Raw genomic sequence first — 17,552 nt, 5'->3', positions numbered from 1 at the left:
AAATTTCTAGGTTTTTCTATATATATGATCATGCCCTCATCAAGCAAGGACAGTTTGACTTCATCTTTTCCAATCTGGATACCCTTTATTTCTTACTCTTGCCTGATTGCTCTGGCTGGTACGTCAAATATGATGTTAACCGGGATGGTGAGAGTGGGATACCTTATCTTGTACCCAGGATGACATTGGTGGTGGATTTGCCATATAAGGATTTTATTGTGCTGAGATACTTTTCTTCTATACCTAATTTGCTGACAGTCTTTATCATGAAGTGATGTCAGATTTTGTCAAATGGTTTTTCTGCATCTATTGAGATAATCATATGGTTTTTGTCCTTGATTTTGTTGATGTGGTGTATCTCATTTATTGACTTGTGTATGTTGAACCATCTTGCATCCTATGGATGAATCCCACTTGATCATGGTGTATAATTTTTTTTTTGTTGGTGTATTCTGTTTGCCAATATTTTAATGAGGATTTTTGTGTCTATGTTAATCAAAGACACTGGTTTATAATTTTTTTGTTGAAGTATGTTTGTCTGGTTTTGGTATCAGGGTGATGCTGGCCTCATAGAATGATTTTGGGAGAATGGCCCCTGTTTCAAGTTTTTTGGCATAGTTTAAAGACAACTGGTATTAATTCCTCTTTAAAGATTTGGTAGAATTCACAGTAAAGCCATCTAGTCCTGTTTTTTTTCTTTGTTGGAAGATTGCTGATTACTGCCTCTATCTTGTTGCTTGTGATTGGTCTGTTCAGATTTCCTATTTCTTCTTGGTTCACTCTTGGTAATTTGTAGGTGTCCAGAAATTTATCCATTTCCTCCAAGTTTTCAAATTTGTTGGCATATATTTGTTTATAATAGTTTCCGATGTTTATTCATATTTCTGTGTTATCAGTAGTAAAGTCTCTTTTTTAATTTCTAATTTTTGTCATTTGGGTCTTCTCTCTTCTTTCTTTAGGTAACCTAGTTAATGGTTTGCCTATTTTGTTTATCTTCCATAAAAACCAACTTTTTGTTTCATTGACATTTTTGTATCTTTTGGGGGCTTCTATCTGATTTAGATCTGCTCTGATTTCAATTATTTCTTCATGTCTACTAATTTTGGGATTTGATTGTTCTTTTTTTTTCTAGTTCTTTGAGGTGTAGCATTAGGTTGTTTATTTAAAATCTTTCTGTTCTTTTGATGTATACATTTATTGTAATAAACTTACCACTTAGTTGTGCTTTTGCAACATCCCAATTAGTTTTGAGAAATTTTTTTATTTTCTATTTACATTTGTTTTAGGCCATTTTGTGTTGCTATAACAGAAATACCTGAGACTGGGTAATTTATAAGGAAAAGAGGTTTATTTGGCTTACGATTCTGGGACAGCTGCATCTGGCATGGATCTCAGGCTGCTTCTACTCATGGCGGAAAGTGGCAGACAGCCAGCAGGCACAAGCAGATCACATGGTGAGAGGAAGCAAGAGAGAGAGAGAGAAGGTGCCAGGGTCTTTCTAAGCAATGAGCTCTCACAGGAACTAACAGAGTGAGAACTCACTCATTAATCCCCCTTCGCCCAGGGAGAGCATTAATCCATTCATGAGGGATCTGCCCCCATGACTCAATCAGTTTCCAACACTGCCACATTGGAGATCAAATTTCCACATGAGTTTTGGAGGGGACAACACATCCAAACTCCATCATTCCACCCCTGGCCCCCCTAAACTCATGTCACTCTCATATACAAAATACAATCATTCTATCCCAACAGTCCCAAAAGTCTTAGCTTGCTCCACCACCAACTTAAAAGTCCAAAGCCCAAAGTCTCATCTGAGACCAAAAGCAAAAGTCCTTCCAGCTGTGAACCTGTGAAAACAAAACCAAATTTATCTACTGCCAAGATACAATGGTGGAACAGACATTGGGTACACATTCCCATTCCAAATGGCAGCAACAGGCCAGAAGAAAGGGAAAACAGGCCCCAAACAAGTCTGAAACCCAGCAGGGCAGACATTATGTCTTAAAGCTCCAAAATAATGTTCTTTGACTCCAAGTCCTGCATCCTGGGCAAAATTGGGCATCTGGGCCCCCAAAGCATCAGGCAGCCTCATTCCCACAGATCTGCCAGGTGCAGCCCAGTGGGCTGTGCTGGTACCTGCAACTTTTCCAGGCTGGTTTTCCACTCTGGTAGTTCGATAATTCTGAGGTCTCCATGGTGGTCCCACTGCCTTGGCTCGACTAGACATTTCCCTGGTGGGGGATCCATGTGGGGGCTCCAACACCACTTTCCTCCTCAGCATTGCTCTCATAGATGGCCTCAGCAGTGGTTCCGCCCCTGTGGCAGGTCTCTGCCTGGGCCCCCAGGCTTTTCCATACATCCTCTGGAATCTGGGTGGAGGCTGCCATGCCTCCACTGCTCACATGTTCTGCTGGCTTGCAGACTTAACACAACATGGACACCACTGAGATTTTGGGCCTCTACTCTCCAGGGCTGCTGCATGAACCACACTTGGGGCTGCTCCAGCCAGAGCAGCTGGGATGCAGGGAGCAGGAGGCAGGAGCTGGAATGCAGCAGCACCCCAGGTCTTTCCTCCAGGATAACTCAGTCCTTCTAGGCCTCAGGGCCTGTGATGGGTGGGGCACCCTTCCAGACTTCTCAAATGCTTTTAGGGCACTTTTTCCATTGTCCTGGTTCTTAGCATCTGGCTGCCCCACAACCAAGATAATGTCTTTAGCAAACAATTTAGCAGCTTCACCCTTTCATTTTTCTCCTGCTCTCCACTTCTCTACCACATGGCCAGGCTGCAAAGTTTCCAAAACTTTATGCTCTGCTTCCCTTTTAAATTCTGACTTTATGTTATGCCTTTGCTGCCATAACTCAGAGTAGGCTGTTAGAAGTAGCCACACAGCGTCCTTAATGCTTTGCTGCTTAGAAATTTCTTTGACCAAATGCTCTAGTTCACAACTCTTAAGTTCCAACTTCCACAAAGTCCAAGGGCATGGACACAATGCAGCCAGGTTCCTTGCTATGGTGTAGCAAGGATTATCTTTTGTCCAATTCCCAATAAGTCCCTCATTTCTAACTGAGACCTCATCATTCACATGGCCTTTACTGTCCACATGTCTATCAGCATTCTGCTTGCCACCACATAAGCCTCTAAGACATTCCAAACTTTCCCTCGTCTTTTTCTCTTCTTCTAAGTCCTCCAAACTCCTCCAACTTTTTCCCATTACCCAGTTCCAAAGCTGCATCCACATTTTCAGGTATCTGTATAGCAACACCCCACTTTTGGTACCAATTTTCTGTTTTAGTCCATTTTGTGTTGCTATAACAGAAATACCTGAGACTGGGTAATTTATAAGGAAAAGAAGTTTATTTGGCTTACAATTCTGGGACAGCTGCATCTGGCATGGGTCTCAGGCTGCTTCTACTCATGGCAGAAAGTGGCAGGCAGCCAGTGGGTACAAGCAGATCACATGGGAAGAGGAAGCAAGAGAGAGGAAGCAAGGGAGAGAAAGAAGGTGCCAGGGTCTTTTTAAGCAATGAGCTCTTGTGGAAACTAACAGAGCAAGTACTTACTCATTAATCCCCCTTCCCCCAGGGAGAGCATTAATCCATTCATGAGGGATCTGCCCCCATGACTCAGTCAGTTTCCAACACTCCCACATTGGAGATCAAATTTCCACATGAGTTTTGGAGGGGACAACACATCCAAACTCCATCAACATTCTTCTTGGATCCATAGGTATTTCAGGAGCATATTGTTTCATTTCTGTGTGTTTGTATATTTTCCAGTGTTTTGCTTGTTATTGATTTCTAGTTTTAATCCACCGTGATTTGAGAAGATACTTGAAATGATTTAAATTTTTAAAAATTTTTTGAGGCTTGATTTGTGACCTAACATGTTGTCTATCCTGGAGAATGTTCCATTTGCAGATGAGAAGAATGTATATTCTGTGATTGTTGGGTGAAATGTTCTGTAGACGTCTGCAAAGTCCATTGGTCTAAAATGCAGTTTAAATCATTGGTTTCTTTTGATTTTTTGCCTAAATGATCTGTCCAATGTTAAGAGAAAGGTGTTCAGGTCTCCATCTATTATCACATTTGGGTCTATCTCTCTCCTTAGGTCTAATCGTGTTTACTTTTTTTTTTTGTCATTTTTGTGACCAGTAAGGGGATTGCAACCCTTGGCTTGGTGTTGCCCGCACTGCACTCAGCCAGTGTGCACACCGGCCATCCCTATATAGGATCCGAACCCGCGGTGGGAGCGCCACTGCATTCCCAGCGCCGCACTCTCCCAAGTGAGCCATGGGGTCGGCCCTAATAGTGTTTACTTTATATGTCTGGGTGTTCCAATGTTGGGTGCACAGCTGTTTATGTTTGTTATGTGTTCTTGCTGGATAGATCCCTTTGTCATTATATAGTGGCCTTCTTAGTCTTCTTTTTTTATTTTGTAGATTTTGGTTTATAATCCACTTTTCTGATATAAAAATAGCTGCTGCTGCTCATTTTTTATTTCCATTTGATTGGTATATCTTTTTCTGTCCCTTCTCTCTTCATCTGTGTGGGTCTTTACAGGTGAGGTGAGTCTCCTGTAGACACCATATATTTGGATCTAGCTTTTTGATCCAATCAGCCAGTCTGGGTCTTTTGAATAGGGAATTTAATCAATTTACATTTAGGGTTGTTACCAAAAGGTATTGTTTTACTTTTGGCATCTTATCGATTTTCATTTGGATGTTTTAAATATCTTTTGTTTCTTTTTTATAATTCAAAAGAAAGAAGATGGCAAAAAATTGGAAAACTTTCAGCCTGGACACAAGAGCAAGGGTGCTGTCCAGTGATTCTTTCCTAAAGAGATTAGTACAGAAGAATGGGATTATGAAAAAAAGGGGGAAAAAACCCTTGAAGGCATTTCAGAGGGGACTTCTTCTATTACAGGCCTAAATGCCTAGGGAGACAGAATGGTCTTGGGGAAAAGGCCTGATGTGTCCATGGGCTTGCTGCCCAGGACAATCCAGGGATTCTGGTCCCCACACCAGCACCCCAGCTGCTTTGGCTGCTCTAGCTGTGACTAAATTGGCCTCAGGTGTGGCTGTCTCCATATCTTTGAAAGACACAAGCCAGAAGATTTGGTGGCATCTATGTGGTGTTATGTCTGGAGGCTTACAGCATGCCAGAACTGTGAAGGCTTGGGAGCATCCTCTCCAAATTCAAAGGATTTATGGAAAAGTTTGGGGGCCCAGGAAGAGATCTGTTGCAGGGGCAGGGGCGCCAAAGACAGCCTTTGCTAGAGCAATGCTGAGTGGAAATGTAGGGTTGGAGTTGCAGCAGAGGAAAAACACCAAGGTCATGCCTAGTGAAGCCATGGGAGCAGGACCACCATGGAGACTTGTAGAGCTACTAGCATGCAACACCAGCCTGTGAGAGCTAAAACATAACCTGAGACCAGGAAAGCCACAGGAGCTGATCTGCCCAAGGACATGGGGACCCCACCCCTCCACCAGTATGCAGAAGATGTTGAACATGAAGATACACGATTCACAGCTTTAAGGTTTAATGACTGCTGGGCTGGGTTTTAGAGTTGTTTGGGACAAATTACTGCTTTCTTTTGGACTATTTCTCCCTTTTTGAAGTACCCTGTCCCACCATTGTATTTTGGAAGTAGATAAATTGTTTTGATTTCACAGATGGGATCTTGAGACTTTGGACTTTTGAACTGAAGCAAGTTAAGATTTTGGGACTAGGGGGAGGAAATGAATGTACTTGTATGTGAAAAGGACATGAGTTTTGTGGGGCTGGGGCAGAATGCTGTGGATTGATATCCCCCCAAAACTTAGTCCCCACTGTGACAGTGTAAAGACGGTGAGAAATCTTACTATGGTAATTGAAAGGTGGGGACTTGAAGATGTGATTAGATTCTTAGGACCATGCTGTAATGAATCGATTAATAATGGTGCTCGGGGTGTGGTTCTGAGGCCCTTAAAAGGAAAGCACATGAGAGTCTCTCTCTCTCTCTCTGCTCTGCTATTTTCTGCCATGTGTGACCCATGCATCACTGTCACCAGGTCTTTACCAGATATTTCCCCTGGACTTTGGATTTCCCAGTCCCTGAAACTGTAAGCAATAAATTTTGTTTTCTTACAAATTACCCAGTTCCAGGTATTTTGCTATAAGCAACAGAAGTGGATTAATACAACTTGTTGTTACTGTTTGTTCTTGTTTTGTTTGTTTAGTAAGTTTTCTGAACTAATTCTAAAAAATCTGTACGCTGTTTTACATGGCACTGAAGTCTTTGTTTCATTAACTTAGAGGTTTCCTAAAACGCCTAGAACCAGTAAGTACCCCTGCCTTTGTCAAGCAGTTCTTTGTGTGTGTATTAGGGCACACTTTCAATTCCTAGCCAGGCAGCTGACAACTACAACTTTGCCTTCACTTCCTATTTGAGCAGAGCCTGCAAGTCAGCTTGAGATGAGAGCTTAGGGCCATCTCAGGTATTTCCTGAAAATGAACACAGTACACAGTCCTATCATGCATGTAGCCTTCTAGATTCTCAGGAGTCTGATGAGGCTTTGTATAGTCCTCATGCACATCTCATTCCTCAATTTTTCCTTTAAAGCTTTTGGTTATGCTATTGTTTGCCCCAGTGTTACTCACCACTTCAGGCAGCCATAAAATTAATTGCCTTTAATTTTTTTCAACAAATCCTTCTGGGAAAAAGGCCTTCACACTGGGTGAACTCCATCAGAGGCCAGAAAAGACAGCATTGCAAGTGTGTCATGGAGAGAAGCACCAGACAAGTCAAATAATGACGATTCTCTGGGAATGAGGCTTTGAAGGAGCTCCAACTCCATTAAGCCCCCTGTGGAAACCACAAAGTAACTAGTTTTTACCGAGAATGCAGGCTGTTATTTGTTAAGGATACCATGGAGCTAGAAAGGGGAAGATGGGAATAAAGCAAGTTAAAAAATGACAAAGCTCAATTTGTTCTTAACCAAGATTCAGCTGTTTTTTTTTTGTTTGTTTGGTTGGTTGGTTTTTTGGTGATTGGCCAATATGTCAGCAGGTTTGTTTTTTGAAACATGCTTCCTGAGCAGTTGCCAGCCTTTAGTTAATTTCCAGAGTTTAAAAAAAAATTTATCCTGACATATTTTGCCAGTTTTGTCATTACTTTAATGGAGAAAAGATTTTTCAGAGGTCTAAAGTGACATTTTTGCTGGTGTCATTGTGGCCAAATGACTTTAGAACTCCACTTGGCATTACCTACTGAACTTTATTATGTAGCTAGCCTAAGAGTTGGCTCTTTTACTCTTAATTATGCCATAGTGAAAGAGCAAAAACTTGGAAACAATTAAAATGTCCAAGGGAAGAATAAATAAACAAATTATGGTGCAAAAGGAATAGTTCATAGCAATGAAAATGAATCAGTCAGAGATGCATATATTCACATGGATACATCCTCATACCATAATTTGAAGGGGGGGAAAGAAAACTGAAGAATATATTCAATAAGATTCCATTTTCATAAGGATCAAAAACATGTTTAAAAATATTAAAGAAAAGGGAAGAAATAATTTTTAAAATACAAAAGATTAATGACTATAGTACTGAGAGAATTTCATGAGTGTGAGCAAATTTCTGTTCAGTTGGATGAGGGGCTCACGAGTATTTATTTGATCACTCTACTTCATAAGTTAAGAATGCAACTTTTTACCTTTTTGTATGTATGAAGTATTTTATAATTAAAAAGAGAGGATATAGACAATTTAAGATAGATGGATTTAACTCTTTTTTTCTTACATATATGTATGCTACAAGGGTAAGAGAGTCCTGATAGAGTCTCTTGGATTATGAAATTTACAATGATTTATGAAAGAGAACAATGGATTATGAGATTTACAGACTTTGTTATTTAACAACCTGTGTGCAGGATCTTGAAGTTTACTTGATGTCTTTGAGTCAGTGACCTATTGGTGCTACTGAGTTCAAGGGGACATGGTAAGAATAACAGCAGACTACGTATCAACTGTCCAGCCTACAGTAGGTACTCTATAAACAGCAGGCATTATTAGCAACATCACATCACAATTAATATCAAACGTTAATAAATCCATCCGTCATTCAGATAACTGGGTGTCTGGTATATTGGGGGGGACTTATTTTTTTTGACAGAAATGTCCAGACAGGTAAAACAATTTTAACTTTCTTATGAAGGCAATGTAACATTGTCAAAATAGCATCAAGGTTAATCTTTTTTATAGTTAATCTTGATAAGTATTGAGCCAAGTCCACCTTTTAGAGATATTTCTATGTCTTAGACACACCCTCTAAAATAGTCTATAAAACAAGAAAACCATTTTGAGATAATTATTCTTCCAATTTTAACTTCCAATACACCAAACATGTCAGCATTTTCAGAAAATGTGTGCTCCTTAGTACCAGAATCTTAGAAATAGCCGATTTCAGCATCTATAGATTCAAAACACTTCTACCTGTGTGTATTTTTTAAAATATCTTGTTGAAAACCTGGAAAGCATGAAAATCCCCATAAGTTCCACTGAACTCCACTGAGCATGTCCACTCAAAAATATGTGTCAAAAATATGCCAATTTACTGCTATCATCTGCTGCGCATGTTCCATTTAAGCATCAACATTAAAACCACCCCCTGTGCCTGCTTCATTCTTCTAATTCCTTCAGCTCATCAGTACCCCCAGGTGAAGAAAGGACAGAACCTGTCAAAAGTTAGGAGGGTAGTGATGGTCAAATTTGGCATCAAGCAAAAGTTCCAGGTAATAAAATTTTGTCCTTGGCATTTTCCTTTTCTGTGGACATTACTTCTCTCCTATGTCCCCATCCTCTGCGAGTTCAGTGTCCTCCCTCCAGCTATCTCCCATCTCAGTTCAGCACTACATCCAGGCCCACCCTGTTTGAAATAAAGCTCTTAAATTTTTCTATTTTCCAATCAACATTAGTGCAGTCTCATAAAATGCAGTATTATAACATGCCAATGTTATTTTATTAAGGTATTGATTTATCGGAAGAATTGGGTAGAACATGTAAGAACTGAATGTAGATGCAGAAAATGAAAAGCAAAATGCTCCAGTTTTTCTTTTTACATGTCCTATCAGAGGATTACTTACCTGTGTCCTTGAATAAGCTTCCCTATTTCCTTTCCAGATTTGAATATGCTTCCCTATCCCTTCCTAGCCCTGAGTATTATGCTCCTGGCCAGCAGGCTTGTCATACTTGAGTCTGGGATAAGTAGACACTTAGCAATTTTTTTGGTTGACCAGGGGTTCCTAAACATGGCTCTGTACTTCATTTATGTGTGCATTCTTCACTGTAGCTCCAAATTGCTTGTGATTTTTACCTTTCCTCCAGGGCACTCTGTAGGTCTACCCAAATTATTAGCAACCAAGGGGTTTAGTCTCCCTGACCTGTCAGCACAGTACCAGTGCATGTGTTATGATCCTCACTGTTTTGGACTTTTCTTTGGACTTACTAACCAGAAAGATAACCCAGCTGCAAAAATCTGGAATGTTCACCAAAGCAAGCTGAAATTAGTGTAGGAATAGCTACTCTTTGATATGCCATAGTGTGTCTAATTGAGAATCAGACTCATTTTTCATTTGCAATTAGCTCAAAATGTCAGTGCCATCAATGACCTTCAACATTAACTCCACCTTGATAATTGTGCAGAACAGGAAACTGAGGCCCAGAAAAATTAAGTGATTTGCCACAAATGACACAAAATTTCGGTGGTACAGCTTGGACCAAGATTTCTTGATGCTTAGGCTGGCTCGTTTTCTTTATTCTTTTTCTTTTCTTTTCTTTTCTTTTTAAACCATGCTTGCTGATTCCTTAACCAGGGGGAGAAAAGGCATTTGCACAAATCCTTGCTCTTCATATAAATAGTGAATGTTAGTACAGCTGGTGGTCAGCATGTCCATACTATACATTGTTGATGCTTTGTTTGTAACTGGCTATTTTAAATGGGTACTTCCTAAAAATATAATTAGGTTTTTGTTCAACTTTCTTCGTGCATACATTTGACAATTCTTAATGATGATTTTGATGAGTGTAAGTAACATGTGGGCATTCTACTTGGGAAGGTTTCTGAATTATTGCTTAAACTTCCAAAAACGTAAAACAATTAGAAATGTGACCGGTAACATAATAATTATCTTTGATATCAAGTGGGGTTGTACCAGCATAATTTTAAAAATTATAGTATTGTGGCCTGGCTGTTGTCTGCCATTTGAATTCTTTTGAAAATAAGACCCTTTAATATTCTTCTTTTAAAACATCAGTTTATTGCAGTACTACAAGTGACATCATTCAAACAGGAAGAATTATTTCTAAATTTCTACTGGGAGATGGCCAAAACCTCTCCATCAGCTGATTCCTTTCCACTCTTTAGGTTATCATTAGCAAAGGTAAAGACTGAATAGTGAGCACCGTATTGATGGCTCCTAAGTTCCTGGAGATGAGCAATTAATATCCTGATACTGATCATGTGAAATGCACATAGGCACATCTAGTTTTTAAATACAGTTCACCTTATCAAGATTATATGAGGGTACTCCAAAAAGTTTGTGAAAAATAGAATTGAAAGATAATACAAATCTTTCCATGAACTTCTTGAAGTACCCTCATATTTCTGTAGGCCTGACTTCTTAGAGAGTTAGATCAAAGACTTCTGGGACAGACAATGCATTGTTAAGTGCACATTCCTACCTTATATTTTTAATCACAAGTGGAACGGTCAGGTGTAATTGAATAAAAATCCATTAGACATAAAGAAAAATAATCCTAATTAGATTTTATCTTAGATTAACCAAACTCACAGTGCATATGTGGTTGGTCATAATATATTTCCCTTAAGCCCCACTATTGCTAAAAATATCAAATCAATCACCAACAAGATTGCATTATGAAGTGTGTGAACTAGTGCATTAAAAAGCCGTGCGAGCACCAACCAAGTTTATTGGGGTAACTGCATTCAAGACGCACATGGCATACCTTTAAATAGCACTGTTAAAATACCAAATAAAATGTCAACGTCTGTCAGGTCTCCGGCTTTTATAAATTGTTTAGACTGGGAAACGTTGGGGTTTGGACATTGTTCTTTTCATATGATGGAGAAAAGAAGAGACCATAAAAAGAAAAGAACAATAAAGCATGGCTCATTTTTGAAGTTCTTTCATGGAAAAACATACTCTGGATCATTACCCTCCTAATCAACAATTTCCTCCTTCCTCCCAATCCTTCCCGTCTGGTATTTACCTTTCTCCCCCCCACCCCATCCCTCTCTCTGGGTGGTATTCTGAGCTTATACGTAACTCCTCGGTAATCATATTTTTAAAATCACTTCAAAAGAGAATCCCAGGATGGCATGACAGATATGTATATACTAAGGGTATTTTTAACCTGGACCATAGCTTTACTCACCATTCCTATGCTCTTAAAAATACACCCGAGTGGTCTGACCACAGAGTTTTCTCGAGGAGAGGAAGGCCCTGCGAGCTGGATGAGGCACTCTCTACCTACAGACGAGTTATTATCACACCTTAGTGGCCCTCTCCCTGGCTTCCTCCCTCTGCCTCGTTCCTTTTATTACCATGCCACACTCCCCACGATTCACAAACAACATCCCTGTTTCAGCTTCTTCTCTGGATTTCCCACACTTAATGCAACCCAGACCTCACCTTCAGCTCTCCTGAGGCCACTTTGGAAGCCAGCTCGATGACACAGCCAACAGCCATGCGTGCAGCACCGGACGAGTGCAGCTCATTCCAAATGGTGTCACTGTCCACCTGAGCAAACAGTCAGCAGAGCCCGAAGAATGAGAGAAGAAGAAAGCGAAAGAGAAGGGAGAGATGAAAGAGGGAGGCAGGGGGAGGGGAATTGGGGGGAGGGGAACAGAGAGAGAAAGCAAATCTGTGAGGAAGGGCTGGCAGGGTAATAGCCTGTGCACAATAACATTAGTCTTCCGTCTTGGCCAGCTGAAAAGGCCTTCTGGACATGGCTTTGCTTATTTTTTCCCCACACTGACTTCTCCAATGGAAACACATTCCTGCCATGCCTCACTGCTATTCCCTGTTTAGATTTCTCATTACAAACAGCATTACATAGGCCGGATCTGGCTTAGTTATAGGCCTGCTAGAAACCAGGCCCCAGCAGTAGATAGAGTAAAAACTAAGAGCACTTAGTTATACATAAAAATCGGATTTGCAAGTGCTAGAGGGGGGAAATTCAAATACTTTCCTGACTGCAGGTTTACAGGGAGCCAAAGAGAATTATTAGGCAGGTAGCAACAGCAGTGTGTTGGAAGTATGACCGCAGCTCAGGTTCTCCTGCTAAGTGCGAGGGGTGTGTGGTCCTCACATTAAAACATTAACAAGAGTAAATAGCAAGGAACCATTTGATTTTCAAAGTAGAAGCTTAAGATGAAGTGCAAACAGATATTATTAAAATTGGATAGACCAGTAAAATACATGGTTACTTCTACATTAGAGTACATTATTAGCAAAATAAAGCATGCACCCATATTCCGATTTCCCTTTATAAAATCCTCTTTTTCATGCATGCAATAAGATAACATATATAATAAGAATATGAAAAGCGCAACAGTAGCAGTTTCTAATGATCATAATAATTTTATGTATAGACTATTTCATAATATTAAAAAGGACAGTAGCAGATGGTAGAAGTCTCTAATTTTAGGACACAAAGTACTTGAAGCACTAGGAAATGGAATAAAACGTTGTAACTCTGAATACCAAGACTTCCCAAATGGGTCAAAATAGGGAATCCTACATTTAAAAATAGATTTTTTTAAAAATAAAAAAAATGAGAATTAAATTCAAGAGGCATAATCCCATGGAACAAATACAATAAATAATAATAACACATTCACAATGTACTAAGTATTTCCACATGTCTTTTCTCATAAGGTTCTTATCAATTTAAATGCTGTCATGAACAATAAACACATAAATAACAAATAAGAACAATAAATAAATAAATACATAAATAAATAGAAAATTAAGATCCTTTAAGCAACAGAACAATAGTAAAGAGAGAAGTTTCTGGAATCAAACTGTTGGGGTGAAATCGTGGCTTCGTCATTAAATCCTGAGTAATATTGGGCAATTTATTAATATCTCAGTGCCTTGATTCCCTTACCTATAAAAATGCCAACTTTTTAAAGTACAATCTGCATGTAATTTTGGTGAGGATTAAATGAGTAATTGATGAGCAAAGATGAGTACTACTATCGCAGCTGCTATTAAACCCATTTTGTACTGCCTGGCACATAGCGGAGGTCTAAGAAGTGTTTATTGATTGAGCACACTGTGTCTTAGAGAGACTACTACACCGATCCTAGTACCCTCACAAAGACCTCTGACCTTGCCAGCATATGCCTTTCTACCATACTCCTAAAGAAACGCATGCTTTCTAAGAACATTCAGCCCTTGTCATAGTCAACACCATCATAGTCAACACTATTAGCTAAATAATGAAAGAATCATTCAAATGGACTCTGGAACCTAGTCACTTGCCCTCTAAATGGAAAGTTTTGTTTTTTACTGAACCAATATAAGTAGAGAGAATTTGTTTCTCACAGTGCTGGAAGCTGTAAAGTCCAAGATCGAGGAGCCAGCCTATTAAGTTTCTGGTGAGGACTCTCTTCTTGGCTTGCGGATGGCTATCTTTCTGCTATGTCCTCACATGTCCTTTTCTCATACTTGGGTTCTTCTCCTTATAAGGCTACCTGTCCTATTGGATTAGGACACCAACCTTAAGACCCCATTTAACCTTAATTAATTCCTAAAACCCCTATCAAATACAATCACATTAGGAGTTTAGGCTTCAACATATGAATTTTGAGGAAACACAATTTAGTTCACAGCAAGGTTATATTCCAAAATCTCATTCATAAGTTAATTTACAAGCATGCTTTCTCAAGACATAATGTTCCAAATGGTCCTTCAGGGCGAAATTAGCTATCAAAAGCTATCCGCGTGTATTTGCCATTTTACAGTTTTATAAGAGTTCCAATGATAAAACATGATGCATGGCTCATGAACTCTACTCTAATCCCTTTCACCAGAAGAGATGCCCATATTCACTTCCTGCCATTCTCAGTGATAAAAGGCATTCTTCTTTCTTCTATGTCCCTCTTATTGGTCGGAGAGATTATCAAAAACATTTCCCTATATTGGTGATGACATAAGATGGTCACCTCCATATCAGACCCCTGATTTCAACTGCTGCAGGACTTCTTTTTTTGGGGTGGCTGGCCAGTATGGGGATCCAAACCCTTTGACCTCAGTGTTATGAAACCGTGCTCTAACCAACTGAGCCAACCAGCCAGCATCACTACAGGACTTCTTGACAATTAAAAAAATAAATAAATAAAATAAATAAAAAAACCTCTGAGTAAGAGAAGATGTTCAAGTTCACCAATTGCTAGTGGCACCTGGCATGGAATGAGATATTTGGGGGCTGGAAGGGAAGGAGAAAAAGCAAAAAGAATTTAACTGAGATGGATATAGATAAGCAGGATTAAGGGCTAAAAGGCAATACAATAATGGTTGAATTAGAGACCAGAAGTGCTTAAGAAGACAGGTGTTCTAGTATTTGGAAGTTGAAGGACAATGGCACAGAGGTGGCTCTAGATATGAAAAATAATGTGAGATGCAATAGATGATACCAGGCAAAGGGGAAAGAAATAGTGGTGGATCAGGGAGCAACCCCGCTGACCACACTAGCTGGTTAGTAAGATCTTGCTAAAGTTGTTAAGACACATAAGGCAAATTCTTAAAACCAGAACTACTATATTTTGTAAAAAATGTGCTTTTAACATTTTTCTTTCCATGTACATGAACTTCTCCTTGGTCTGTCCACTAATTTATTCTTCTTCCTGGTGACAGAGAGAGAAATAGAGAGAGAGAGTGTGTGTGTGTGCATGCACACATTGGGGTCAATAGTATATGAGCTGAAAGGGAGATTAGGATTGATACAGAAGAAATGTAAAGAAAGTGACATACAAAATAAAATTTTGCATCAATATGCATAAAAATCTAGATTTTGCGGTGAAAGATCATATTTTTCCAAATTCCTTTGCATATCAAGGACTGAGCCTGGTTGTCTCAGATCATAGTCCTCTGTTAGTAATAACACCAAGAGAATACTATCACTGCTTCTTTGAATGATGGTTCAGAGAAGAGACCCTTTCTACCTGCAACAACCAAGCATGTGGCTTGCTGACTAGGCTACGTATAGGATGCGATGAGAGGAAGAAAAACCTAAAAGCCATCGCTTCTGGTCCTTGGAGACTAGAGAAAGGCAGATGCAAGACGTGCAACAGAAGCAAGGGAGGCAGAAAGTGATGTGTTAGCAAATGAGAAGAAAACGCTTCAGGAAAGTAGACAGCGTGGTAAGCTAGTCTTTGCTCTGATTCACAATTGGTGCTTCTGCAGTAAGTCAGCACTAAACTGTGTGCACCACATAATCAAGTCTGTAGAGTGCTGTGAAAAACCAATAGAAGTTCGGACCGAAGCATTCCTAAGACGTTCTTGGTTCCTGCATTGTGAGAATGTAAGACATGAGTTCCCAGAGTCCTCTGAGGGGTACACTATGAGAAAGCCTACAAAATGGACTAACTGGGCTTGGGGCCAAATGGAGTCCATGGCAGAGGTTCAGGGGAGCCCCAGCTCCATCAAGGCGAGATGAGGTAAGGCTGCTGGAGCCCAGAAGCCTTGCCAAGCTCCAACTTGCAGAGAAATCAGAAATCAGGAGCTAATCAGCGGCCAACCTCAGCTCCCAACATTAGGAGATCAGGAATAATCATGTGGTGCAGGGAGGTTGCCATGGAAACCTACATGTCCAGAGGTCAGCACGAGGATCCAAGGACCCCTCCAGATCTCTATCCATCTGTAGGGTACTCAGATTCAATCTTAGGAGAGGGATCTGAGAGCCTGAGCAATCGCCTAAAGAGACTGAGTCAAATAATATGTTGATTTTGGACAGAATTTTTAAACTGCAAGGAAGCTGTTCAAACTAGAAGAGACTGATATATTATTAATTGTGGAGAGGACCAGTGTAACTGGAAGAAAAAAAGAAATGACATGTTTATAACACCTCTGAGTGAGCATGGATAATGTTGTGTTCCACTTTCAAGGTCAGGAATTTACTGTGCTGGATGCCAGGGGAAAAAGTCCAGCCAGAATTCTGGGTGGAAGCCCCCAACAATAGGCTGCATACATGGGCTAGCAGGGTAAAATTGTATTTTAGAAATAATAACACAATATCCAAACTACTGCTCTCCTCAAAATTCTTCTGGAATCTTTACCAAGCTTTTGTTTATGTGCCATTCTAAAAAACAGTATGCTTTCAATTTACAAATATTTCTGATAATGTAACTAATATGTAAAACATGAAGGCAGTTTTAGTAGCCTGCCAAGTAACATGTCCACAGAGACCTTATCTTAAAGTCAGAATAAAAATCTATCAATCTTGAAAGAGCTCCCCTCTAAAGTTCAACTCCCTTTATAAATATGTAGGAGGGTCTGGACCTAACATGTATCCAAAACAGGGGTTCAGAAAAGTTAGGTGAGGCTGTCCCACAAAAAATCTTCTTTCATGAGCAACTGAGCACACGTCGTGAGATAGGGTGAAACTAGGCTTTTGGGTGAGAGTCATACAAGATGGGTACATAAGGACGATCATCAGAGGAGGAGGCATGACTCTGAAGGAAGCACAGAGTCTGTCACAGAAGCTGAGATCCTTCCAGCCCATATTCCCAGAGATTCACATCTACTCAGTAGGGTAGAAAGAGGCAGGGTGTTAAGGAAAGCTGTAAGTAGAAACTGAAATAGGCAAAACATTTAAAACTCTAATTAAAACACTTTGGTATCAATTTGGAAAATAATAGCCTTAAAAGAGAGAGAGAGACACATCCTACACTTTTCTGTGGAACTCAGGGAATCCAAAGCAACTGGCCATGTGATGTCCCCAGAATATCAGTTACAGGCATCTTCAGCATGCAGCAGGACTTATCAGTATGAAAGAGAGAGAGACAGACAGACAGAGAGAGAGAGAGAAAGAGGAAGGAAGGAAAGTGGAAGTAAGGAAGGAAAGGAAGGGGACATGGGAAAAAAGTCCTTCACTCAGAAGCATAAGGCATAATTCATATGAGACATATTACCTGAGGCTCCTAAAATAATGAGGACGATGCTTTCTCTGTGAAGGCATGGAAGAACTGTAACAGGAGGAAGAGTAAGGCCAATAAAGCACTAGTTACACATCTATTTATAAAAGCTTAGCCACTATGCAATACATGCACATTTGAAAGAAGAACATGTTGCAATTTTTCTAACTGGTAGTGGAAGAGAATAGGGAGGAGCATTGAATTAAACATTATTTATGGAACATGAATAGTAGCAATGTGATCTCATTCGCTCAAAATCATAGTTGAGTGCAATTCAGGAAACACACAGGAAACTGAATAGAAAACTAATATGGACAGTTCATGTCTTCAGTTTTATTATATAGTCC

The 17,552-nt window shown here is 39.8% G+C and overlaps 1 protein-coding gene across 19 annotated transcripts in view; it reads right to left on the bottom strand.

Moving 5' to 3' along the window:
* HDAC9 (histone deacetylase 9) overlaps positions 1-17,552 on the bottom strand; it is an 899,944-nt gene that overhangs the window by 194,505 nt on the left and 687,887 nt on the right. For all 19 annotated transcript variants that reach the window (XM_063101430.1, XM_063101421.1, XM_063101428.1 and 16 more), the window contains one exon: positions 11,696-11,803. In XM_063101430.1, coding sequence (XP_062957500.1) covers positions 11,696-11,803 — 108 coding nt within the window. The remainder of the gene's footprint in view (positions 1-11,695; positions 11,804-17,552) is intronic.

This window comes from Cynocephalus volans, chromosome 6 (assembly GCF_027409185.1).
Source record: "Cynocephalus volans isolate mCynVol1 chromosome 6, mCynVol1.pri, whole genome shotgun sequence".
Lineage (NCBI taxonomy): Eukaryota > Metazoa > Chordata > Mammalia > Dermoptera > Cynocephalidae > Cynocephalus > Cynocephalus volans.
The sequence above is the reverse complement of the archived record's forward strand: the minus strand, read 5'-3'. Positions and strand labels throughout refer to the sequence as shown.